The sequence below is a fragment of the Pteronotus mesoamericanus genome, unplaced genomic scaffold, assembly GCF_021234165.1.
Source record: "Pteronotus mesoamericanus isolate MK-2021 breed Mesoamerican mustached bat unplaced genomic scaffold, CSHL_Meso_final contig_557, whole genome shotgun sequence".
Classification (NCBI taxonomy): domain Eukaryota; kingdom Metazoa; phylum Chordata; class Mammalia; order Chiroptera; family Mormoopidae; genus Pteronotus; species Pteronotus mesoamericanus.
Genome location: NW_026555200.1, coordinates 916,907 through 942,325, shown reverse-complemented (window position 1 = coordinate 942,325; position 25,419 = coordinate 916,907). Strand labels below are relative to the sequence as shown.

General features: G+C 59.0%; 1 protein-coding gene across 2 annotated transcripts in view; it reads left to right on the top strand.

Annotated features, from left to right (window-relative positions):
- Positions 1-25,419, top strand: part of ARHGEF10L (Rho guanine nucleotide exchange factor 10 like) — a 140,735-nt gene that overhangs the window by 100,726 nt on the left and 14,590 nt on the right. For both annotated transcript variants that reach the window (XM_054579670.1, XM_054579671.1), the window contains 4 exons: positions 3,191-3,277; positions 4,739-4,971; positions 5,766-5,920; positions 12,083-12,231. In XM_054579670.1, coding sequence (XP_054435645.1) covers positions 3,191-3,277; positions 4,739-4,971; positions 5,766-5,920; positions 12,083-12,231 — 624 coding nt within the window. The remainder of the gene's footprint in view (positions 1-3,190; positions 3,278-4,738; positions 4,972-5,765; positions 5,921-12,082; positions 12,232-25,419) is intronic.

Here is a 25,419-nt window from a genome sequence, read left to right as displayed (position 1 = left end):
ATCTCCCTACCCCGGGGAACCCCCCATGAGAGCCAAGGGAGCTGTGGGTGAATCCTGGGGTAATGCACCTGTGCAGCTCCTGAGGGACATATGGGAGCCTGCATGTCCCCATTTGCTGGGCCCCAAGACCCACCACACGGCCTGGGTGTGCCTCCCAACTGGACCGGACAGGCATGCCCCGTCGTCAGCTCTGCTGGCAGCAGGTGCCCGAGGGCCTCACAGCGCCGGCGCCTCGTCCATTGCCCCAGGAACAGGTGTGAGCGTGCTGGCCGCTGCCCCCTGCCCCCGCCCCCACCGCCTCTCCTCAGGCCCAGGCGCCCAGGACTCCGGCTCTGGCTGCCCTCCTGGGAGCCGGAGCACGAGTCCTCCAAGGGCTCAGCGGCCCCAGTCGGCTCCCCGTGCCCAGTGCTCGTGTTCTGCCCGCTGGGCGAGAGTGCGTGATGGGCTCCCCTCAGGGGAGCAAGGACGCGGGGGCTGAGGGAGGGAGCGTTTCTCTTCTCAGTGTGGACAGGTGGCTGGGGCCCAAGCTGGGCCCCGCACGGCCCTCTGACTCAAAGGAGCTGGTGCGGAGAGGGAGAGAGCGTGGCTGGGAGTCACCTGCCCGGTTGGAGTCCCAGCCGCGCGACCGGCCTGGGGAATGCTACCCCAGCCCTGGGTGTCACAGCTGTGTCTTCAGCGTGGAAACTGAGGTGGCCACAGAGCCTTCCCGACTGGGGCCCAGTGAGGACTGAATGGTGCGACTCACGTCAAATGCACCTGCTGCACGGCCTGCCCTGAGTTCAAGAAGCGAGTGTCCGAGGACATTCGGGTCCCCAGGAGGGAAAAGCTACTGGTGTTTTTTTTTTGGGTCATTTCCCATTGGCCCGGCTACTGAGGTGTTGAGAGGTTTGTATTGGACCCCCAGCCCCATCCAACTGGGAGCCTGTCCCTGAAAGCCAAGGGGAGGGCCCATCACAGACCCATCTGGGGGGCTGAGGGCCAGCCAAGAGGCCTGCCTGGGGACAGGGCCTTGGGGAGGGGCGTGGGGCGCTGCCTGCCCTGGGGTGCTTACCGTGCAGGCACCTGGGGGAACGGGAGGGCGAGCAGGGGGCGGGATGGGATGGGGGGGTGCTGTAGCTGAAACCCACAGAGGACCTGTCACCAGGATTGCTTAGGAGGCAGCATTCTGGCTGAATGGCTTCCGTCCTGACTGTCACCCTCTGTTAGCTCGTGGGGTCCCTGTCTCCTGACTCTGCCACAGTTGCTCGTCTCTAACAGTGCTCCCCTCGCAGTGCTGTTGTGCCAATTACGTGAGTTACTGCAGGTAGAGTGCAAGAATATTCCACAGGAGTCTTCGGTTAGCAGCGCGGCTGCGGGGTGCCCAGCCCTGTACCAAGTGCTTTCCATCTGCCGTCTCTAGTCCCCGTGACCATGAGAAGAACTGTTGATTTTTAAGTTTAATGTAATTTATTTATTTTTAGACAGAGGGGAAGGGAGGGAAAAGAGAGGGAGAGAAACATCAATGTGTGAGAGAGAAACAACAATGTGTAGCTGCCTCTCACGTGCCCCCTACTGGGGACCTGGCCTGCAACCCAGGCACGTGCCCTGACTGGGAATTGTACCGGCGACCCTTTGGTTCGCAGGGTGGCACTCAGTCCACTGAGCCACACCAGCCAGGGCGAGAAGAACTGTTTTGTGGGTCCCCCAGCTGGTGGCATCTGAGCTGCCTTCAAAGCCTGCTCCTTTCACCAGCCTCACGCTGCCTCCCTCTCTACTGCGTGGGTACGTGGATTTGGGGGAGTCCGCTTCCTGGCAAGGATGGGACTGCCGGGTCCAGGAGCTCTTTGAGTTTTAGCCATTGTGTTGGTTGGGCCCAGGCTCTGTTGACATCAGGGCCCACTGGGGTTGCCATGGGAACACCAGAGCCAGGGCTGCAATTACCCCTCCCCACCCGAAGGGACTGGCGCAGCCTGGCAGAAAGGTCTGGGCGCCCAGCTGCATGTGGTCGAGAAGCAGAATTATGGGGAGCAGGGGCCTGGGGTGCCCAGGAGGCCGGGCAGCCAGCTGGGCAGAGGTGGGACCCCGAGGCCTCCAGCATGGCCTCTGGGCAGAATTCAATCAGAAGAGACACTGGGAGGGGAGTCGAAACTGAATTATAGCTCTGACTCGGCCACTGACTTACTATGTGACTCCTGCCCTCCTTCTACGAACTTCAAGGTTGTTGACTCCTAAATGGGGGGGCTGGACGAGGTGACCTCTGTGGGCCCCCTCACGCACGGCCGTTAGAAATTTTGTTAGAATATTCCAGCAGGGCTGGTGCTGGCCTGGGCCTTCAGCACCAGCAGAGGGCAGCACCTGCTCGACAAAGCATCCCGCGGTGGCCCCCATCCCTCAGAGGGGCCCCTCTGAGCAGACCCCACTTTGCCCCTTTGCCCCGCCCTCTGCCCAGGGTTTCTAGCAAAGCCCTTGGAAGGGCCAGGCCATCTCTTTCCATTGCTATCCTGACCAGAGAGACAGACGGGCAGGGTCTAGCTCAGGAAAGGTCCCAGAAAACCACCTGGCATGGGTTTTGGGGAAGCAGTTGCAGGAGGAGCCAGCAGCCGGTGGCTCTGGTGACAGCCCTTTGCTGAAGGAGCTCCCAGCCCCTGTGGGCAAGCTGCACAAGCCACCCAGCCCTCTGTCCCAGTGGCTCACTTGCAGAGCGGTTCTGGGGCTCCCTCTGTAGTGCTTCCCAGGTGGCCGGTAGGAAGGCCAAGGAGCGAGGCGGGCACAGGCCAGGCCCTGCCGCTTGCCTTCCCTGTGGTCTCGGGCAATCGTGTGTCCTCTGGGGACCACGTTTTTTTTCCATCTGTAAAATAAAGGAGGGTGGCGTTAGTGGTTTTTAATAAATCTTAACTGGAAGCCAGTCAGTTTGAAAGATCCTTGGGTTCCAGGGTATCGTTCAGGCCCCTTTAAGCCAGAGGGTCTAGGAGCGCAATGGTCCAATGCGAGTGCGTTGGAGCCTCCCGGAGCCTCCTGGAGACCCTGTGAAACCTGTCATTTTCCCGGCCCACCCTCAGGGACTCTCATTTGGGGCCTGAAATGGGCCCAGGAACCTGCAGGTCTGAGGCCCGAGCCCTGCAGGTGGTTCAGACAAAGGTTCTGCAGACAGACATTGGCCTCTCGGGCCCTGTGACACTTAGCTCTGCATGTGTCATTTCTGTCTCCGCAGCTTGGGGCCCTGGTCCACAGTCCTGTCAGCTGTCCCCTGCTGGGCTTCTCGGCGGTCAGCACCTCGCTCCCACAGGGCTACCTCTGGGTGAGTAACCCCTGTCCTCAGCCAGGAGTTCTGGCCTCAGGACAGGAACAGGGAGAGTGGCTCCCGGCAGGGTGGTGCCAGAGAGAGCCACCTGTCTGCTGGCTCCCATTTTGGGCACTTTACCAGGCAAGGTCTCCCTGGGGACCTCTGCCCCAGCCTCTGTGCTTGGAATCGGCAGCTGCAACCTCACCAGGGACAACAGAAAACTGGGGGACAAATAAGTGAGCACGACTCTTGCAAACGGCTGCAGTGCCGCGAAGGACCTGAGCAGGAGCTGCGCAGAGTGCCTGGGGGGCGGGGCCTCCACCGGGGGCAGGAGCCCTGGCTGGATCTCTCAGAGATCCCAGCCCGCCTGGCTGCCCTCAGGCTTCCTGGTAGAGCTTTCCTCGATTCAAATAGGTGACCCCCATGCTCCTTAGGGTGCGGATTGTACCCTCTCATAGGCACCCTGAGGCTCCAGCCCCGCCACCCCTCTGGTCACCCTCTAACTGCCCCTGCTTATTCCTGTCTCCAGGCACTCGGCAGGAGCACTCTGGCCTGCCCTTCAGAACCCAAGCCGAATGTCCCTTAAGAGGGTGATTTGTTCTTCACTGTTTCTCCAATATCTAGCACATGATGTAGCCATCCACCCATCCATCCACCCATCCATCCACCCATCCATCCACCATCCATCCACCCATCCATCCACCATCCATCCATCCATCCATCCACCCATCCATCCACCCATCCATCCACCCATCCATCCACCATCCATCCATCCATCCATCCACCCATCCATCCACCATCCATCCATCCATCCATCCACCCATCCATCACCCATCCATCCATCCATCCATTCACTCATCTACCTGCCCATCTACTCATCCATCCTTTCATCTACCCACCCACATATCTATCCTTCTTTCCTTCCTTTCTTTACTCATCCATCCATCCATTTATCTATCTACCTGTCCATCCATCCATTCATCCATCTATCCATCTATCCTTCCTTCTATCCTTTTTCCTTTCTTCCTTCCATTATTCATTTATCCATCCATCCACTCATCCACTCATCCATCCCTCCATCCATTCAGCAAGTATGTATTAAGTACCTACCGTGTGTTAGACACTGAAGTAATAAGTGAACAGGCAGAAAAGGACATTGTAAAGGGGCAGAGTGTATGCTCACTATTTGTTGAATGAAATTTACCCTAAAGACAAGGAAATAGAAAGCTGATTGGGTATCTAGTCCACCTTAGTTCCTTTCCTGGTTTCCTATGGGCCCTGAATCTAACTTGCTGCCATGGAAGCTGGGACAAGTGACCTTCCGTGACAGCAGCATGCATTTGGGCAGGAGGGGGGATGTGCCTGTCAGTTTTCAGCGGCAAGCAGGAGTTGGGACAGGTCACCGGGAGGGCAGGAGTTAAGCTTCGCCTCTGCTCTCGGCTTCCTCCTGACGGCTTCTTTGGGTCTCTGCCCCAGGTTGGGGGCGGGCAGGAGGGCGCAGGAGGCCAGGTGGAGATCTTTTCCTTGAACCGGCCCTCGCCCCGCACGGTCAAGTCCTTCCCACTGGCAGCCCCTGTGCTGTGCATGGAGTATATTCCGGAGCCGGAGGAGGGGGAGAGTAGAGACAGAGACGGAGATGAGAGCCACACGGCCGCCGACCCCTCGGCTGCAGTGCACCCGACCATCTGCCTGGGACTCCAGGATGGCAGGTGAGGGGCCGGGGGAGGAGGGCCTGAGAGCAGCCAGGGGCAGGGCTGGGCGGGTGGGGTGGGGGCTGCTTTGGTCAGCTTGTTGCCCACCAACATTCTCCACCCTGGTTGGGAGGAGGAAGGTGGGGACCAGTGTGGGAGCCAAAGTGTCAGGAATCTCTGGCACCTTAAGCAGACCCTTTAGGGGCTGCTTCCCACACGCTGGCTCCTTCCTGGGCGGTGGGGCAGCCTCCGTGGGTGAGTGCTGGTGTCGGTGAAACCCTGTCCCTTTTGAGCAGTCACTCCCATTTCCGGTGGCTGTCATGCCCCGGGAACCACTCACCTGCTTCCTGTCCCCATGGACTTGCCTCTGCCACACATGTTCATAGACGCAGAGTCACACAGCGTGTGGCCTTTTCTGCCGGCCTCTCGCGCAGCCTAGCGCTTGCCCGTGCGCCATTCCCCTCTATGGCTGTGAGGCAGGCACTGTCGCCCCAGTTTTTGGAGAGGACTGACCCTGAGCAGACGGGCCGATCAGGTGGAAGGTGGCTTGGCTGGATTCGCACTTGGGTCAGCACCTTCATTGTGCTGCTCCTGGCCACCCTCCTTCCCTCCCACATCGAGTTATCCACAAACAGAGACCAGGGAGGTACCGTCCTCACAAGGCCACCCGTGGGAAAGTCTGCGCCTCCCAAAGGTGGAGCAAAGGCCTGGTCACACCACAGGGGGCCTGTGTTGAGCAGGAGGGAGCCCCCAGCCCTCCTCTCTGGAGAGTGCACGGGGGCTAAGTGAGTCACGTGGGCCTCTCCCCACAGCATCCTGGTTTACAGCAGCGTGGACACGGGCACCCAGTGCCTGGCGACCTGCAGGAGCCCCGGCCTGCAGCCCGTGCTCTGCCTGCGGTACAGCCCCTTCCACCTGTTTGCCGGCCTGCAGGACGGGACCCTCGCTGCCTACCCTCGGACCAGCGGTGAGGACATGGGGCTGGGGCGGTGGTGGGGGCGGCTCTGGGCCCTGACCGGGAAACAGATTCCGCACCAGAGTGGTCTGGGAGGCAGGCCGAGGAGGCAGCTCAGAGCTGGGGGCGTTGACGATCCCTGACCCCCATCGGGACCCCCGCAGGAATGGGGCACTCGCTACTGCGTAGGCAGCGCAGCCCACTGGCAGGATGAGAGCAGTGGGTTCTGGGCTCGGACAGACTGGCTTCCAGCGCAGTTGTCACTGTCAGTGCGCGGCTTCTCCTCCTTACGCCCCTTCTCCTTGTCTCTAAAATGGGAATGATGGTAGAACTGACCGGGGTAAACAACCTGGCAAAGGCAAAGCACAGGGCCTGGCACCATGAGTGCCCAGTGGAGTCAAGTGTCCGTTCCCTGTTACGTTATCGAGCCATCGACGGCACAGGTGATGAAGTCTGGAAGGCAGGCCTAATCGTGTTGGAACTGCTGTGTTCTACAAACCCGGCAGAGGGCTTCATGTTTGCGCATTATCTTAATTGTCACCACAGCCCTGGAGAATTGCCTTCTCTCTACAGACCTGATGCTGAGAAGAAGGAGGGGGTGCAGCTTGTCCACGCCTCACAAACACTGTGGCCCCCTGTCCCTTGAGGTTTGCTCAGCAGGCAGTTTGAGGATGATGAGGGCTGGGCGGAGAGGGGAGCAGCCCCGAGGTCCCCCCTGAGAGGGCTGGTGGGGCTGGAGCTCTGTGGCCGCCCAGCGCTCCCTCCCTTTCCCTCCCACGAGCCTCTAATTGCTGCGTCATCACAGCCTGTTGCAGAGTTATAAACGGATATTCGTACTGAGCTATTTTTTCGCCACTTGGCACTGTGTTGGTATTTTTAATTAGCTTTTGATAAGGCATTTATAGTTTTTAATTAAAGGGGGAAGAGGGAGGGAAAAAATTCCTCTCACCGTCAGAGCGTGCGTGCAAGTGCAAACATTGGCTCAGATCTTTGGAGATTAGACGAGGGCTTCTAGAGGGGCCTCCGCCCTGTGGCCCCCACCATGTAGAATGCTGTGGGCCGCGCCGTGCCCCACTCTGGCCCTCTTGGTCCCCGGTTTGGGCTGCCTTTGGCCTTTCCCTCCTGGTTTGTGACTCATCAGTTTGGGCTCCCAGGTTGGGAGCGGGGGCAGTGAGTGTATGGTTGCTGGGGCTGCCCTTTTTTATAACACCCGTGACATTGGATTGGGTGCCTACCCTACCCTAGTATGACCTCATCTTAACTAATTATATCTGCAACAACCTTATCTCCAAATAAGGTCACAGGCTGAGGTGCTGGGGGTTAGAACTTCAACATACGAATTTTCAGGGGACCGATTTCGGCCCATGGGGGGTTTTGGATCTAAGCATTGGCTTTCAGCCTGGGGTTGGGCCTGGCAGTTTGACAGAACCAGGGGGGCCATTGGGCACCATTGAATTCCACATCCTCATTTTCCAGGTGGGAAGGGACCCCCCAAAGTCTCAGAGGTGAGCAGAGACCAGAACCTGGTGTAGTTCGAGGCTAGAGCCCTCTGCAGATGCAAGGGGGCCTAGGCTTCTCCGAGCAGAGCCGGCAGCCATCTGGCCTGCAGGGGAAGGTTGAGATACCTTTCCCGCCTTGCAAACATTTGTCTCCCAAATATTTACTGAGCACCTACTATGCACTGTGGGTACGGTGGCCAGTAAAACAAACGTGACCCTGCCATCACAGTTTACAGAAGGAGACAGAATTAGTCAAGTGAACAAGCAGGGAGCTTACAGTTACGTGTCATGCTGGGGGTCCTAAAGGAGGGACAGGGTGCCAGGTGAGAGCCTGGCCCTTCTGGGCACCAGGTGGCCTGGTCGGCAAAGGCCTCTGTAAGAAGCAGGGTCCTGAGCTGAGTCCTGAAGAAGAAGGGGTCAGGTGAGTGCAGAGTAGAGGGAATGGTGTTCTCAGCAGAGGGAGCAGCATGTGCAAAGGCCTGGAGGCAAGAGAGGGCTGGTCTGGGGGCAGAAGCCAGAGAGGAGGCCATCTTGCCGGACAGTAACCATAGGGGGAAGTGGCGTGAGGGAAGGTCTGGGAGCAGTCGCTGCGTCCTGTGGGCCTTGGGCTTGTCTCAGTCGATGGGAAGGAGAATGAGGTGTTGGAAGCGGCCGAGCACTGTGCATCCTGTGGCCGGCGGACAGGAGTGGAGGCAGGGAGGCTGGCTGGGAGGCTGCTGCAGTCACAGGCAGCGGGCAAGTGAGTCTGGGTCCCTCTCTCCTCTCAAGTTCACCCCCTGTGCCTTCGGTTAGCTTTGGCCAGAGAAGCCTCTGGAAGGGGCCTTGCCTGGTGCTGCCCTGTCCTGTGGTGTCCTCCAGATGTGGCCAGGGCAAGGAGGGAGACTCTCAGGACTTGCTGCACAGGGTGGGAGAGGGTGTGGGGGTTCCTCTCCATTGCCTTTCACCTGGGCTGCATGTGGTTGGCACTGGGATCATAAGCTCTGCCCATGACTGAGCTGTGGGACCTCCTCCAGACTCACCAAGGCCTTGGATACCCCTCAGACACCCCTGCTCCATCCCAGCCCCGGAGCAGAGTACAGAGCTCACCTGTGCCTGCAGAACCTGTCTCTGGCGCCCCCTGGTGTCCGTAAGGTCTGGGGATTGTGAATGCTCCAGACCCTCCTCCTGGGCTTAGAGCTAGTATAGGATGAGAAGTTGCTGTCCTGCCTGGGTTTGGCTGAGACTAAAACCAGGTAAAACTGGCGTTCCTGGCCCACGCTTTGGCTCATTGCAAGAAGGCAGGACCAGAAATATTAACCTGGGATTTGCCTGAGTCCTGGAGGACCTGTAGAATCAGCAGCTGAGAAGTGACTGAGGAATCCAAGGCCGCCAGGTCACTTGGAGTCCTGGACTGTCAGAGCCGGAGGGGCCTCAGAGTTCAACCTCCAGGTGACAGATGAGGCAGCTGAGAGCGGTGTGGCCATGGTAGCGATCCATTCGTTTGCTCATTCACCCACTCAGATAATGTGCATTCCATGCCCTGAGGTGCCGTGCGCTGGGTGTGTGGCAGGGCCCAGAGAGGAGGCAGGCGGCCGCTGACCCTGCTCAGTCCTGTGTTCGAGCAGAGCTGCCTGGACCCCTTCTGCCGCCCTCCCCTTTGAAGAGGCACGGGAGCATGGCCAGGCTTGGGGGCAGGTGCCAGAGTGTCCCTGGTTCGATGCTGGGGATGCGGGTCAGGGGCACCCCCTGCAGAAGCCAGATGATGGAATGGGAGAGGGACAGGCTGGGGAGCCCGGCTGCCTGGGGTTGAGACCCAGCTGTGAGGTTGGGTCTGTTGCTTCATCTCTTGGAGCCCGTTTCCTCACCTGTCCAATGGGATGAAAACAGCCCCGCCGCACAGGCTGGTTGCGGAGGCGAGCTGCCGTCAGCCACACAGGCACCCAGGATGGAGCCTGGAGTGTAGACTTGTGCTTCTTACTGCTGATCTAAATGGCTGCTACTGTCCTTATTACTGACCAGGCACTGGCTGCCCTTTGGGTCCCTCTAGGTCTCAGTGACTTTTACTCCATGTCCTGCTTCTGCTGGATCTGGATGTGTGGGCTCTCTCCTGGGGGAGGGGGGTGGGGCTCCAGCCTCTTGAAGGTGCCTTTGCTGAGACAGGGCCTTCATCTCTCTTCGCCTGGCAGCGTGAGAGCTGGTGACAGACCCAGACGAATGGGCTGTCACACGTGCGTGCATGAGTGTGTGCGTGCAAGTACACGTGTGTGTGTTATGGAATGTGTATGTATGTACCTAAAACCTGGAGGGCAAGGAGCAGTGTGGAGGGCGGGTCCCCCAGCAGGTTGCAGGGGGCTTGCCTTGCCCAGAGCTCGTAATGATTATGTTAAAAATCTTAGAACTGTGGCCCGTGAGGGCTGAGGAGAACCTTAGAGGTCAGAGTTCTGTCCCCTTGGGGTGCAGATGGGAAAACAGTCCCAGCAAGGGGCAGCCTCTTGTTTCGGGTCCCACTGTGGGCCCTTGAATCGGGGACTACGGTCCAGAGTTCTTTCTGATACAACAATGTAGGTAACAAACTTCATCACAGTTTAGCATTCTGTCCTGGGGTCAGGACGTCTTTGAGGTTTGTGGAGCAGCCCAGCCAGTGGAGGGACGCCGAGGGCACGTGTGCCCCGCGGGTGTCAGGCCCTTGCCCCTACCCCAGGCAGCCATGGCCATGCTGTTCCAGGGAAGTACAGGTAGAAGCTGCAGGGGTTCTGGTGGCCATCCCCACCGTGCCCACGGAGCGGAGCCCCCATTTCCTAGTTTTCAGGGTGTGGTCCCAGTATCCCCAGCTGCTTCCTGGGGAGGAGGTTGCAGCCCCCACTTTAGCCTTAGTGGCGGGAGCTCCAGCTTTTGGCTATAAGTGCTACTCATGTGTGGCCACTCGGGGGAGCTCAAAGCCTTGCATTTTGTGGCTCTGGCATCTTGGCGGGGGCGGGGTCAGTGTGCCTGCTTCCTGGGGCCTGGCCGCCCTATGGTCACTTGCCCCTTCTTGACCCCAGGTACAGCCCCAGAGCCCCGTGGAAGCCCTTGGGGCCTGAGAAGGCATCAGGGGTTGGGGAGGGTAGCTAGGGCCGGGGTCAGCTGCGTTGCAGTCCTGCTTGGCCTGTCACCCCGTGGGTGGCTTTGGGCAAGTTCTCAGCTCTCTGGTCTCCCTTGTCACATTAGTCAAATGGAACCAACACCTGTTTCCATGGACTGTTGTGTTGTGACAAATGACACCAAACAGCATGAGCTAATGAGCACCGGGTACTTGGTAGCTGTGGGATTTGGGCTGGCTATTTAAACTCTCTCTGTCTCTGCTTCCTCAGTTGTAAAACAGGGATAAGAATAGAATGCACAGGCTGGGAGTTAGGAAATAATTCATGAAAACAGCGCCTGGCGTGCAGACACAGAACGGCATGCAGCAACAGTTGTCAACCTCCTCACTGTGTGCCAACCCTGTGCTAAATGTTCTGCCCGTGTCATTTGATCCCTGCAGCATCTGGCGAGGTGTAGGTACCGTATCACGCCCATTTTACAGATGAGGAAACTGAGGCTCAGGGAAGTGAAGCCCCCTGTCCTAGTTCATGCAGAAGTTTGGAGGCCACGGCCAGGATTCTGGCCCCGCCTGCTTCCCGCGTGCTCGTGTGCATGGGCTGGAAAGGCCTAGTTGTGTGTTGGAGGGGAGGGGTCCCTATTCCCCAGCTCTCAGGTGAGCTGGGAGTCTGCAATTTTAAGTAGGATGGAAGGGCGAGAGGCAAACCTGTTTCATGGGTGTTGGCGGGGGGAGCCTGGCGGTGTGGGAGTGGCAGGAGATGGCTCTGTCTTCCAAGGGCTCTTCCTGCCACACCCCAGGCAGTGGCTCCACCATGTGCCCTAGTGGCCCCTCCAGTCCTGTAGACAGCTGTGCCCCATCATGCCACCAGCCGCTGGCTCAGAGGGAGGCTCTGTGATGGGGCTGCTTTGCACTCCTTCCAGGGACCCAGTGGAGGGGGTGGGGCTGGCCGGGCACTGGCAAACCAGTGGCAGGCTCCACCCTGCCCCTCAGGCCCAGTTGCTGCTGCCTGTCTTTCCGGGGTGTGCCCCCACTTCCTCCTCACCACGCCCCCCCGCTTCCCCACATGACACCCTGGCAAGACAGGACAGCCACTGGGGATCTGTGTGACTCAAGAGAAAAACCAATCTCAGTGAACTCTGCCCGTAGTGAAAATTCTCTGCCTGTTTCTGGGCGAGCCGAGCATCCCTGGGGCGGGCGGGGAGAACCTTGTTCAGTGCGAGGCTAGGGCCCTTGATTTGTTCCATCTTCAGAGCTGGCAGACTGGGGACTGATTTCCTCTTGGTACTTCCTTCTTCCACACCTGGGGGCAGTGATGTCCCTGCAGGAGAAAGGTCAGAGATTTTGGCAAAGGTGACAGAGTGCTTTGTAATGGTGAGCAGATCTGTGAGAAGGCAGGTGTGCGTGGAATGAATGAACAGGACAGGGAAAGAGAGGAAAGGGAGGGGGGAGTACAGCCCCCAGAGGTGGCGCATCATGAAGGCTGATGGGAACAGCTGGCCTCCCCCGGGAGAAGGGAGAGGAGCCGCAGAAACGGGCCAGCGGGTCTTGCGGAACCTGGCTGGGCCCGCTGCTGCAGGCTGCCCTGGGCTCTGACTTGCTCCCTACTTCTCTCTCCAGGAGATGTTCCCTGGGACCTGGAGAGCCCTCCCGTGTGCCTGACCGTGGGGCCAGGGCCCATCCGCACCCTGCTGAGCCTGGAGGATGCTGTGTGGGCCAGCTGTGGGCCTCGGGTCACTGTCCTGGATGCCACCAGCTTGCAGACTCAGGTACTGGCTTTTCCTCGTGGCTGGTGGCTCCTGCCCCCGGAGCCATCAGCTGGGCACAGGTGATCAGGGCGGGTCCTCCTGACCTTCTACCTGGCGACGCTCTCAGGTCCCGTCTGTGTCTCAGGGATCAGTCAGAGTTTGTCAGGAGGCGGGGGGGACCCACACTCCCTGTGGGGCCTGCCCTCTGCCCCCACATGCATTCCTGGGGCTGCTGTGATGAGGAGGGTCCTGGCTACGCCGGGCTGTGCTTGGCATCCTGAGCTGTGACAGTTGCTGCCAGTGGAGGTGCCTGTCCTCACACTGGTGCCCGGTCCCCGCTGTGCTGAGGGGATGGTACTGTGGACGCAGCTGTCCTGGAGGCCGGCTTTTCTAAACAGCGTGCAGGTGGAGGCTGCTGGGTCCTGCCTTGGCCCCGAGCAGAGAGCCTGGTCCCAGGGGCTCACACTCCCAGCCCAGCCTGGGCCCACGCCCGTCACTGAGCGACAGCGTTGCCCAGGCCGCCTCGCCGTACCCCGTCGGGGGAGGCTGGCGTGAGACTGGGGCGTGGCTCCCTGAGTGGCGGTGTTGGCTGTCACGTCATCTGTTTGTGTTATCAGTCTGGAATGAGCTGCTACCAGGCCCAGAGTGGAGCTCTGGGGATAGGCCGGCGGTCAGAGCGGACAGGCGCCCCAGGTGAGCTCCCCTGTGAGGGCCATCCGCAGCCACCCAGGGGGTCATCTCTTGTACGGCTCTCAATCGGGTACCCAACAGCCAGGCGAGGACGCTAGCGGAGTGTGGCCGTTGTCCGATGGATCCCAGGTGATCAGGGAAGGTGCTGGATCACAGTCCCGGTTTGGCAGGTGGCGGAAACCGAGGCGCAGGGAGCGGTGGGTGAGCCCTGAGACTGTGGGTTGAGTCTCATCTTTGCTGAAGCATGTGGTGCAGACTTCGGTGCTGTGCGCTCCGGGCTCTGCGTCCCAGGCCTGCCACGCACTCCTGGGTTCCGGTGTGGGCCCGTGTGCGAACACGAGCTTTTTCATCTGGGACAGGGTCCTTTCGCTCACTGACTGAGATGATGCTTGGGAGCCGCAGTCTGACCAGTGCCGGGGGTGTTTGCTCGGCGGCTGCCCCGAGTGCCTGGCAGGAGGAGAGGCATGCAGCCCGGCCCTCGGCCCAAGTCAGAGGCAGCGCCGCTGTGAGCAGAGGGGAGGGTCTGGGTTTTGAGCTATCACTGTCCTCTGAGGCGAAGTGGACCGGGGGTTGAAGTGACTCCTGGGTCCCTCTCAGGGCTGTTTGGGCAGCACCCTCCCCCGGCGCTCAGGACATGGCACTGCTGGGCCAGGTGGGGTGGGCTCTGGGGGGGGCCCTGGGAGGAGCCAACAGAAGGGGAGGCCGCTGCCCCAGGGGCCCTGATTTCTTGGACCTCTTTGTCCTGGGTGGAGCCAGAGTGGGGCTGAGGGGCTCAGAGCCAGTGCAGCCCCAGGCGCCCTTCCCAGCCCCTGGTTTGCTTTGGGGGGGCTTCCCTGCTACTGCCACCCCCACCCCATCTCTTCTCTCGAAGGGTTTCTTACCTTCTCGGCCTCCTGAGAGGAAGGTGAGCAGGAAGGCTGGCTCTCCCGGGGCCTTTGGGGTCCTGGACCCACCTGGAGCTCAAGCTGTTTGGCAGGAATAGGTTACCAGGCTTGTCAGACAGCAGCTCCTTGGCCAGCCCCCCTGCAGCCCCTCCCCGAGTGTCCCCACACTGTCCTCACCCCAGGCCCAGGTGTCCCCGCTGTTTTCCCCTGCTGGCACCCTGCCCTGGAGGAGAGCTGTAGTGAGCAGGGGTGCTCGGCCAGGAGCTGCACACGGGGCCCAGTTTAGGGCCGTGGTGGCAGGGGCAAGGGCCCACACGCCGTCCTCGGGGGCCACCAGTGGGTGGGGGAGACACATCCTGCCCCTGGGGGGCCTCCAGTCTAATGAGGGAGACAAAGCCTCCCAGACCGATGGGGCCACACAGGTGAGCCGGGAGCAGAGAGGGGTGGGGTGGGGCAGCCCAGGCTCTGAGGGCCCCTGTGGGGCAAAGGGCATTCTCGGCACTGCGGTCCGGGGGAAATTAGACACGAGAGGGAGGAGGCAGCTGAGGAAGCTGGGAGGCAGAATGGGAACTGTGGGGTGTTTCTGGAAGGATCGTCGTGGAGGGGTCCATGGGGCCTGGAAGCCACGGGCCTGAGGGAGCAGAGAAGCTGGCTGTTGGGTTGTTGGGGGTGCAGTGTGGGTAGCAGGGCCTGAGGAGTTGGGGAAGGCCGGGCCCCACGTGGCCCCTCCCAGGGCCACAAGACCTGGAGGGGGCGGAAGTGGGAGATACCATCAAAGGTGCGGCCCCCATCCCTGTCCCATCTGTGCCCACCTCGGGTCTCTGGGCACCTCCCCTTCCCAGGTGCGTGGTTTTCTGGCAGCTGCTTCTGCTTCAGGGGGGACCCTGGTTCTGCCCCTGCCAAGCTGTTGACCCTCAGACAAGGCACCGAGCCTTCGGGGCCTCAGTTACTTCATCTGTGAAATGGGATAATCGTGTAGAGCTAATGGAGTGAATGAGAACGTTTATGTCAAAGGACAGTCTCACACACTGCCCGACACAGAGTGCTTGGCGAACACTAGTTATGATTGTAATTATTTGTCTAACTTAAAGCCTTGTCGCTGTATTCTGTGTTTTATTTGAAAAAACAAGCAGCTTCCTTAGAGTCCGTGTTGGTGGGCATGTGTCCATATTGCCTTGTGGGCCTGCCATCCTCTCCCCTCACCAGCAGGGACGCTTCCCCCTGCTGACAGCTGTCCTAGGAGCGGGAGACAGATGGGTGACAGGAAGTGCTGGGGCCTGGGCCGGCCCGGCCCACCTCCCATCCGATCCTGCCCCTTGCCAGCCACGGTGCATTGGGCCCAGGCCCCGCCCCTCAGCTCTGGCCCTGCCGTCCCTGGGGCCGAGCAGCCACCCGGCTCCAGCTCGAGGCTGTGGTGCTTTATGATTAGTTCTGGACCCGCTGCTCTTACGAAGGGGCTCAACATGGCCTTTCAGCTACTCTGCTCACCACAGAGGTGTCGGAAAGCACTGGGTGGGGGAGACGGATGCAGGAGAAGGTGGTGAGGGAGGCTTCGAAGTGGGGCCAGAGGGAGCACACGCTGGGTCTCCAGCCAGGGAAATTGAAAAGTTTGTGTGGGCAGCTTGCCTTCCATACACGCAATCCTTGGGCACAGTAACGAGGTGATTGCCATGCATATTTAATCACGCTGCGCTCTGCTGCTGCTTGGAATAGAGAGGAAGCCTCCCGCCCTGGCGCCTGGGCTCTGGAAAGAGCTTGGTCTGGCCACTGCTAATGACCTCCCGATCCACAAGGCTGCCCTGCATTTGTCTCGTCTTGGTGCCCCGCACAGCCTGCCAGGCTCAGAGGAGGGGGCTGGAGGTGCGGCTGCTGTGGCCTTGCACGTGTACCTAGGGCTCTGCACCTGCTGGAAAGGGTCTTGGCAGCAGAGTGCCTCACTTCAGAGGGAGGCCATCACTCCAGGCTCCAGAAAACCCCCTCTGAGGATTTGAGATACAGGAACCCGGGGCTCCGAGCCTGGAGGAGTGCATTGTTGACTTGAGGGTGTGGCTCCTGGAGGAGTGCATTGTTGACTTGAGGGTGTGGCTCCGTGTCTCCTGTGTCTCTGGCCCCCATTTAAAGACATAGGGGGTTAATCTGGGGATTGTGTTAACTCTAAGGAGCTCTCACCGCCAGGAAGTAATAACAGCCAATACATAGTGAGCACTTAATTGGACCCCGTAGGGGTTTCAGTACTTTGCATGAATCAACTCATCTAATCCTCAAACCACTCTCTGAGATGAGCATTGTTGTTATTCCCACTTTACAGATGAGGAAACAGAGGTGCAGAGAGGTTATGTGACTTGCCCAAGGTCACACAGCTAGAGGGAGACAGGGTTGGGATCTGGGCACAGGCACCCCTCACCTGAGTCTGCTCTTAACCTTGGCGCCGGTTGCCCTGGTAGGCTGGAGGCTCGGTCCCCTTTGGGCTGCTTTGTCCCCTGCAGTTCCTGACCCTTCAAACGTTTAGTCTTGGGAACTGTCATTTGTTTACACACCTGCTTTTGTTCACCAACACGTCTTCCGGTCCTCGGCTTGCACCCCGTTCATGTTTCTTCCCCAATGTCTGTCCAGCTCATGCAGCTCACGTGGCAGGTGTACTGGCCACGGAGGACAGACAGGAGGTGTCCTGCTCCCCAGGCCCTCAGGTCGGGTGCTGGAGGGGTGGACATGAGGAAGACCTGGTCTCAGCTCCTCAGGAGCCCAGCGTCCAGTGTGGGACGGTCAGTGCCAGCCAGAATGAGGAGGCCGATTGGGAGCCGGGGTGGGGGAGGCCGCCCTGCTGGAGGAGGGGTGGGAGCAGGGCAGGTTCTTGGAGGGCGGATCCCCGAGGAGGCTGGGCGCTGAGGGGCGCGGGAAGAGGAGGCTGGGAGGATGCTCCGGGCAGAGAAGCCCCGTGAGTCAAGCGCAGGCCAGCGCCCACCCAGGGTGAGTGGGCCTCGGGGCGGTGTGGGGCTCCCGGGGGAGGGCCCTGCGTGATGGGCCCACGTGGCCCTGGCCGCGGCCCCGGCCTTGCTGCGCCTGTCTTCCGTGGAGCAGCACCTGCAGTCTGTCTCTGGGTTTGACGCGTGCCCACCAACGGCCTGTTCAGCTCCCTGATTCCAGCGGCGGCGGTGGCAGGCTGTTAAATAATAATCTAGCTTGCCGGGGCCTGTGTCAACACCGCATCCTCCGGGTTCATTATCGAGATCCGCGGCCACCTTCAAAGTCTAATCCAGTGGTCTGGAGTTCATTTTAACCGGTCGCTGGAGGGGAAAACTGGCTGTGGGATGATTGTTGCATCTTCATTTTTTTTAAAAAAAACCTACTGGAGGACAGGCCAAGAGGAGGCCGGTAGCGTGCAGGGTGTGCGCTGCCGAGCCCGGCGGCCCGGGCTTGCTCCCTGCTGGTAGGAGGGTGGCAGGAACGCCAGCGGTGGGCAGGGCAGACAGGGCAGGGCTCCGAGTGTGCTGTCTGCAACGGGAGCCTCGCTTCGCTGCACAGACATCACCTGGGCCCATTTCACAGATGGGGATGAGGACCAGGAGGCAGGCCTTTTGCTTGTAGGCTGTCACCCCCGTCTCGCCTTTGCCTCTTCTGTCCCCCTGCCTGGGGCACCGTTGCCTCCTCCAGCGTCCCTTGGGCAGCTCCTCCTCATGCAGGTGCCAGCTGCTACCTCTGCTGCCCTCATCACAGCCTTGGCACATGTCCTGCCTTTATTGTCATCAGAGCACTGACCAGGGCCTGAAATGACCTCCTTGAACATGGCCCGTCGGCACCCGCTGGGCTGTGAGCAGAAGAAAGCAGGACCTGGTCTGCCTGGGTCACTGGCGGGTCCTGGGCGCCGGCCCAGCGCCAGCTCTCGGCCAGTGTGGGTGGGAGAGCCGGAGGATGCCCTGCCTCTGCCTGTGGGCAGGCCCCTGGATGGGGCTGGTGCGAGTGCGCCGTGTGCTGTGCCCATCCTTTCTGGGTGGGAGGCTGGAAATCGGGGCAGGAGGAAGCTCAGGGCGCCTGTGCCAGCTGACCCCGGAGGAACTGCCTTCGAGGAAGCAGGGCAGGGAGGCCACCCCTGGAGAAGGCGAGAAGGAATTTGGTAAAGGGCTGGCCAGGGGGTCTTGTGCCCAGGAGGGCTGGGTCCTGCCCGAGGGCGGTCGCTGCCACAGGGAGGACCTATGTGGGTGGGGCATTGGTGCTCCTGGCCCCGCCTGGCACCCGTGTTTGGGTCCCGGGCTGGCTCCTGCCCGCAGGGTTCACTGGGGTCACCCTCTCCCATAAAACCCCGGCTCCCCTACTCTGGGAGAAGCCTGTCCGGCCCACCGCTCCTCCTCCACATGCCCAGGGTCGCACCCCTGTGACCTGCTGCTGTGGCACCAGCCGTTCCCCTTCATGGCACTGGTCACCACTGCACTTTGACATTTTGGGAACGATGACCAGATTAACTGGACTGACACACTGTAGGGCAGGGCACACCTGGTTAGCTCCCGTTCTAGCGCTGAGACCAGGCTGCCGCATAGTAGGTGCTCGGCGAGCGGCTGTGAAGGACGGAGGGCTTTTGCCTTAGGGAAGTGGGCTCTGTCTGCGGTGGGTCCGGTAAGCGTGGAAGGGAGATGCGGGCAGAGCAGTTGACTGAGCGCTTGATTTTTAACCGGTTTCCGAGCTTGTGCAGCACGCCTCCCATCGGTTCCCGAGGAGCCACCAGCATTGATGGTTTTAGTCACTAAGCACATCAGATGAGAAACTTCCCTGGGTTCCTGGACACCAACGGCCCTTCCCCACCCTTAATTTTCACGTTTAGTGCCCAAACTTAGTTTGCATGTATTAGCTTTTGTAAATCTATCATAACAGTGTGGTGCAGCATGAATAATGCATCACTGGGCTGTATTAGTTTTCTGTCTCCTATCTTATTTATGACACAAAACGGGTGGGAATTTGCAAAAGCAAAATCCAGGCGCAGGGCTTCTTGGGTAATGGTATGCAAATTGACGTGAGGGCGGAAAGATCCACCAGGTCCCCTGTGTGTGCAGGGGAGCTGCCGAGCCAGGCCCTGCGTTCAGGCCACCTGTGCCAGGGTTGTGTCACTCCATGGAGTCATATCAGTTCAGTAGTTTTGCCTTAATTTTTTTGTGTGTTTCGTTGTTATTGCTGTCATCCTGTCGTCCCCCCCCCTGCCCCAAATTACAAGTTGGCAGGTGAAACTTGAGAAATTGATTTTTGTAAAGGTTCTGGAGATTCCCGTGGAGGCTTCAATAGAAACGAGTTCCAGGAGAGTGCATTTAACAGCAGCATGAGGGATTGAGGTTAGATGTTCAGAAGAACTTCCTTTCAGGAGGCTTGTAAAGGATGGTGTGGGGGTGGGTTTGGGGAGCATCGCGGGGCTCAGGGCCACAGTCGCCGACTTTGCTCCAGTGTCTGGGGCTGTGAGGAGGTTTCTCTGGGCACATCTTGTCTCGTGAGCTGGGGGTGGCTCAGCGCAGGGCTCCAGGCCCCTTTTCTCCTCATCCGGAAGAGCGCAGATCTTTCTGGTACCCAGTATTAGGTCCCCCCAACTCCCCACTCCTGGGAGATTTAGGACAATGAAAGGATGTCGTGGTTGGGAAAAAAAAATTGGTTTGAAGCTGTTGCTTCAGTAGAAAGTCCTATGAAAGTGTAGGAGACAGTAGAGGGAAGGCAGGTAGGAGGGGACATTGCGGGGAGGCTGGAGGGGGCGCCGGAAGTGAGTAGGGGGCAGACGACGGCAGCAGGTGGCAGTCCTCCTCCTTCTGGGACCGCGTCCCACAGGGTCTCCAGCTATCAGGGTCTGTCCTTCGTTCCCTCCATGTAGCTCCTCCACCTCCTGCCACCCCTCCATGGTCACTGTCCCTTCTGGGTGCTGCTGCAGGGGTCGGGGAGGACAGATGCCAAAGGAGCAGCCATCCAACCCCCTGGAACTCGGCAAGGTCATATAGGGCCATGGACAGGCCCCCCCCCCCGGATGCTGGCCCCTGTGCTGGGCCTTGATGAAGTGGAGGCTGAGGTCACAAGCCAGAGCCGGGCTGTGGGTGTGGCCACGGATTGATTGGGGTCACGCGGGCAGAGGTTGAGGCCTGTGTGGTGCTTAGCGCTCACTCAAGCTGTGAGGTGCTGTCCTCTGCAGCCTGGCAGCCTGGCTGGGGGAGGGGCTGCCTGGTGGGAACCTCCTGGAGAGTGTTCCTGGCGTCCCCTGCTGCCGTCTGAGCTGGCCAGGACGGTGGTCGCTGTGGGCTTGGGAGCCGGGCTGGCCAGCCTCAGCCCCTGGCTCTACCACTGCTTGCTTCCGTTTCCCCTCCCGTAAAACAGGACCATTGCAGGACCTGCCCCAGGACTAAGCTTGACATGGGTGGTGCACAGAGTGAGTGTCAGCAGCTGTCTCATGGCCATTACAGGACTGACACCCAGTAGGTAGTGGAGCCAGGATCACAGGGCGTTTCTGACTCCCGCGTCCCGGGCCGAGGCCCGCGGTCCCCTGTGTCTGGTAGATGTGTGTGCGCCTGCACCGCCCATGGGATCGCATGTTACCTGTGAGCCGGGACGGTGTCTCGTTCCCTCTGTGCTTTCCTCTGGGGCAAGTGCAGTGGTTGAGCTGACTTCTCCTTTGCCTTCCTTCTCCTTCTTGCAGCTGTCCCCACTGCCTCCCTCCCGCACCCTCCCTTCCCTGCTGCCTGAGCTCTGAGCTGCCCAGGGCTCCCAGCTGCCCAGCCTCCTCACCCCTGGCCTTTGCACAGCCACTGCTCTGACGACCAGAGGCAAAGAGCTGGGCATGGTCTGCGGGTGCAACTCGGTCTGCTCCTTGGAGCTGGGAAGTAAAGAGAGCGCAGAGCAGCCATAGGTGGACACCTGGAATCCCATTCTGAGGCCTGGCTGCTGGGGATCTTTCCAGATCAAAGCTCCCATCCCACCTGGCCCTGGTTCAGAACCGTGCAGGCTGTCTCTTCCCTGGCTCTTCCAGCCTCCGGCCCAGGGGTGGGCACTGACCAGCACCTCCGTCCTTGTACTGGGCACGGGGCTTCAGCTGTGGTCCCTGTCCACGTGGCAGTGAGTGAACCATGATCGAAACTTGCTCATCTCAGGCTGTTCCAAGCTCTCGGCAAGTAGCAACTCATGTAATCTTTACAACAGTGCTCTGCAATAGTGATCTTATTACCCCCATTTTAAAGTTGAGGAAACTGAGGCAGGATGTGGTAGAGCTGTGACTTGAACCTTGACAGCCTGGCTCTGGGCCTGTGGCCTCACTGTCTCTCCCAAGTAGGAAGCAAATGACAAGATAATCATCTCAGGCCACAGTGAGTGACATGCAGAAGGGGAGCGTGGCACACCAAGCTTCGCCTCCTACACCCAGGACAGCTCGCTCAGGCTCTGAGCCTTGCTCCTCGCCTGATAGAGGTGAGGTCCAGCCGCCTCGTGGGCATTGCAGGGTGTCGTGAGGTGAGCTGAGCTGCGTGACCGCAGCCTGGGCACGCACAGGTGCTGGAGATGCATGTCCCCAATCTCTAATTGCTTGGGCTTCACAGGGTCCCTACTGTGGCCGGGCCAGGGTGGGCACCAGGCAGACCCCTGGCTCAGCCCAGGCACCGGCTTGTACAGGAAAAGGCTGGAGCAGCTGCCAGGGCAAAGCCGTGCAGGTGCTGGGTGGCCCCAGTGGCAGCGAGCCCAGCTCCTTCCCGAGGTGCCCGTGGAGAGGGACCGCTACGCTGGCTCGCATGATTGAAGAAAACAGAAGGAAATTAAACAGTACTAATGAGGAGACTATCAATAGCCCATGTTCTGAGATGCTTTTATTTTCCCCTTCCTCCAGAATAGCCAGATGTGCCAGAGGATTTTAGTTTGTTTTGTTTGTAAAGGCAGAATGTCAGTGTGGCCACAGGGGGACAGTCCCCTGCCAAGGCTCTTTCTGTGCCTTGGTCTAGGCTGTGGTTGGGGTGGCAAGGGGTCAACCCCAACCTCCGTGCCCGCCTTCTTACATGCTTTGTGACAAGTAAGACGTTAGTGCAGGAAAAGTTTAACTTTTGGGTGGCTGGCTGGCCATCTTTCTAGAAAAATGGACCAAAGACCCCAAAGTCTGCACAATCAACTTGAAAATGTGTTTTTAAAAGTTTGGAACTGGCTCTCAATCTTTTCTTTTTTTTTTTAAATCCTCACCTGAGTACATTTTTTCATTGCTTGTAGAGAGGGAGGGAAGGAGGGAGGGGGAGAAGAGAGAGAGGGACAGAGAGAGAGACCGAGAAAAACATCGATTGGATGCCTCCCATATGCACCCCGACTGGGGATTGAACCCACAGCCTTTCGGTGTATGGGATGACATTCCAACCAACCGAGCCACACTGGCCAGGACTGGCTGTCAGTCTTAAAGCTGACGGGGATGTCCATTCCCTCCGTCCCTTCCAGGTTTCTGTGGTGACCCTGTGCTGGGAGAGCCCAGTGTCCAATGAAGTCTCTTGTTAGTCAGGAATGACTAATCCCCACTTTACAGATGAGTAAACTGAGACCAGAGATGTTAATCAACTTCTGGTGAGAGGTGGCGGTGGATGCCTCCATCAGAAAATGTGTCAGAAAGGACAGATCAGCTCTGGGCACACAGCCCCTTGGCCTTGACCAGGTTAGATTCTGGAGGCAGATTATTTAGATGTCGGATGGAACCCACAGGAAGGAGTGTATGCGTGGCCCAGAGACTGGGAGTAGTCACCAAGCAGGGTGACTAACCATCCCTGTTTGCCCAGGACAGGGAGCTGCACGTCCAGTGCTATATCTGGGGCCACCCTGGGCAATCTGGGATGAGTCGGTCACCCTAAGCTGGAATCCTGGCTTTTCCCTCATTTGCTAAGCGCTGGGATTTTGTGAACATGCGTCGTTTAGCCTCTCCATTTGTTCCCTCAGCTGTGAGATGTTGATAAGAAGAAGGCAGTTAAAGGAAGGGAAGGGAGTTGTTGCGTTAATTGTCTTTAAACAATGGACTGTGTCCACCCAGTGCAGCAGCTGGAGCATGACCTCTGGGTTTCAATCCCCAGCCTGTCCTCAAGCTGATGGAGGGACCCCACACCTCTGATTTCTGGAAGCTTTGGTGTCCTGCCCCTTAGATGAGGACGGAGTGGTGGCGCTGGGGCGTGGAGGCGAGGCGGGGTTGTTGGGGTGCTGGTGAGCGCTCTCTGCCTGACCTCGGGGCCCACGGCGGTGGCCCCAGGCCGGCTGGTTGTGGTGACTGAGCGGGAGGTGGGAGGCGAGAGCCCCTCACACCACACACCCTGCCAGGGCGCTTGGCCTGAGTCCCGGGGGGCGGCATGGAGCTTGGAGTCCGCAGGTCAGACCCAGCGGGCCACCCGGGCTCCCCTTCCTGGGCATGTATCCCTTCTTCTGTAAGGGTCTCGGTGAGGATGAGCACCGCGGGCTGGGAATGGCCTGGCGCATAGCAGGGCCCAGCAAGCAGAAGCTGCCAGCCGTCTGCCTTTGCCTCAGCAGCGCCCGGCCCCCGGAAGGCCCAGCATTTCTTCCCGGCTCCTTGGTGTCATCTTAGCCTTAATGAGTTTGAATTCGGAGCTTCTCACCTGAGAATTTATAGAAACCAAGCACAGAAGCGTCACCTGGAGGCACATAAATATTGCACGACTGCAGCTTGGGCTGTGTCAGCACTGCTGGGGGCAGTGCCGCTCACCGGAGTCCTCTGTGCAGATGCCGTGGGCTGCGGGGAGAGGGCGGAGGGGACAGGGCATCGTGGGCGGGTGCAGGGCCCCTGGTTTCTTCCCAGCTCCCTCGGCCAGCCCCTGGCTGCAGCCAGCGTGCACGGGGTGCTCACGGGGTGCCGTCTGTCCCTGGAGCCTGCCAACCCCATTGGCAGGTGAGAGGGGAGACCCAGAGACCTGGCCCAAAGTGGGCTGGGCGCCGGGAGCCAGACCCAGGCCCTCCTCTCTGGCTGCCAGCTTTAAAAAAAAGAAAAAACATTTTTCTCCCCAACTTTCATTTAAAAAAATTTAAAACTATAGGAACATCGATTGAATAGTACAATGAACACACACATATTCTTCACCTAGTAAGCCATCTCTTAACGGTTTGCCATAATTTCACTTCCCCGCCCCCGTATTATAAAGGCAGACACCCTTTTTTTGAGTAAACCATTTACAAGTCAGCTGTAGGCACCATTACCCTTCACATCCACATACTTCAGCACGGCTCTGCAACGTAATAACTTCAGTAGCATTTGTCGTACCCAGAAGTTTAACATCAATGGACTGTCCATATGCGCATTTTCCCAGGAATCCCCAAAATATCTTTCATAGCTTCTCCCCCAGCCCCATCCAGGATCCAGCTGAGACCACACGCTGCGTCTGGTTGTCATGTCTCTTTAGTCTCCCTTTGATCTAGAATAATCCCTCTGCTTGTGTGTGTGTGTCCATGTTACAGACTTTTTTGAGACGTCCGAGCCAGTGTCTTCTAAAAAGTCCCACAATCTGGAATTGCCCAGTTGTTTCCTTCTGATGAGGTGTGAGCGTGTGGCCAGATTCTTGGCCAGATGCGACTTCCTGTTGCATCACCCGAGGGGGCGGGTCCGGCAGGCTGGCCCCATCCTTGATCTCTGGGTTAAGGTGGGTCTGCCACTCTCCCCATCGTAAAGGTCCCAGATTCCCTTCGTAATTACTAAGTCACCTGCAGGTGGTTCATGGAGATTTTGTGAATACCCTGTTCCTCAGCAAACTTTCACCCCAAACTTTCATTAATTAAAGAGTTCTCCTTCCTCCCGCTTGACCATTTTACACCCCCCACCTTACCTACCACTACAAATTCATAGGATCTTTTAAAGTCCAGTGCGCTATAGTCTAAGACTCTCACGATTCCTCTTCATGCTCAGAGTATCTCGGATTTGGCCAACAGGAACCCCTTGGTGCCGACTCCTGGCCGTTTGCACACTCCCTGTCATTCTTTGAGCGCTCCTTTGCTTTTCTGCATCGGGACAAGTTCTAGGCTCAGCTGCTACTGCCCCTGCCCCCATCAGCCATTTCTCCGGAGTGCCCTGACCGGTTCCCTTCCACGGTGGGTGGGGGGGGCATGTATAAATCAAGATCTGGGGTGCTCACCGCTGCTGGGGTGCCCCTGCTTCCAGACCCTTTCAGTGGACAGAGCCAGGAGGAAAACACAAAGTCCATAGTGAGATCGCAGGACTTCAGCCTGACCTCCATCACTCCGCACTTGATTCCTTCCTGTCAGCATAAACCCTGCTTCCCAGTAATAACATCAGGGTACTTGCGTCACCCCACATAGTTTTAGGATAGCTGTGCCTGTCCGCCCCCACCCCCGCCCACCCAACTTCCCAAGCCTGGTAGGTAGAGTTCAGGATCTCCTTGCAGACCCGTTGTCCTGAAACAAGGACCAACGGTGTGTAGTCAGAGTGCTGGGTTCCCAGGCCACTTGAATGAACTCTTTTCTACGTGGGTGCGACCATGTTCCAGTAAAACTTGTTCACCAAAACAGGCAGCAGGTCGGTGTCGCCCGAGGGTCGTTGTTTGCAGCCCTCTGGTCCGGAATGTCACCAGTTCCCGCGGCAGGGTAAGCAGCCAGAATACAGTCGTGCCAGGACTATAAGGGCCAGGGGGCAGGAAGCTCTGGGCCTTTTGGA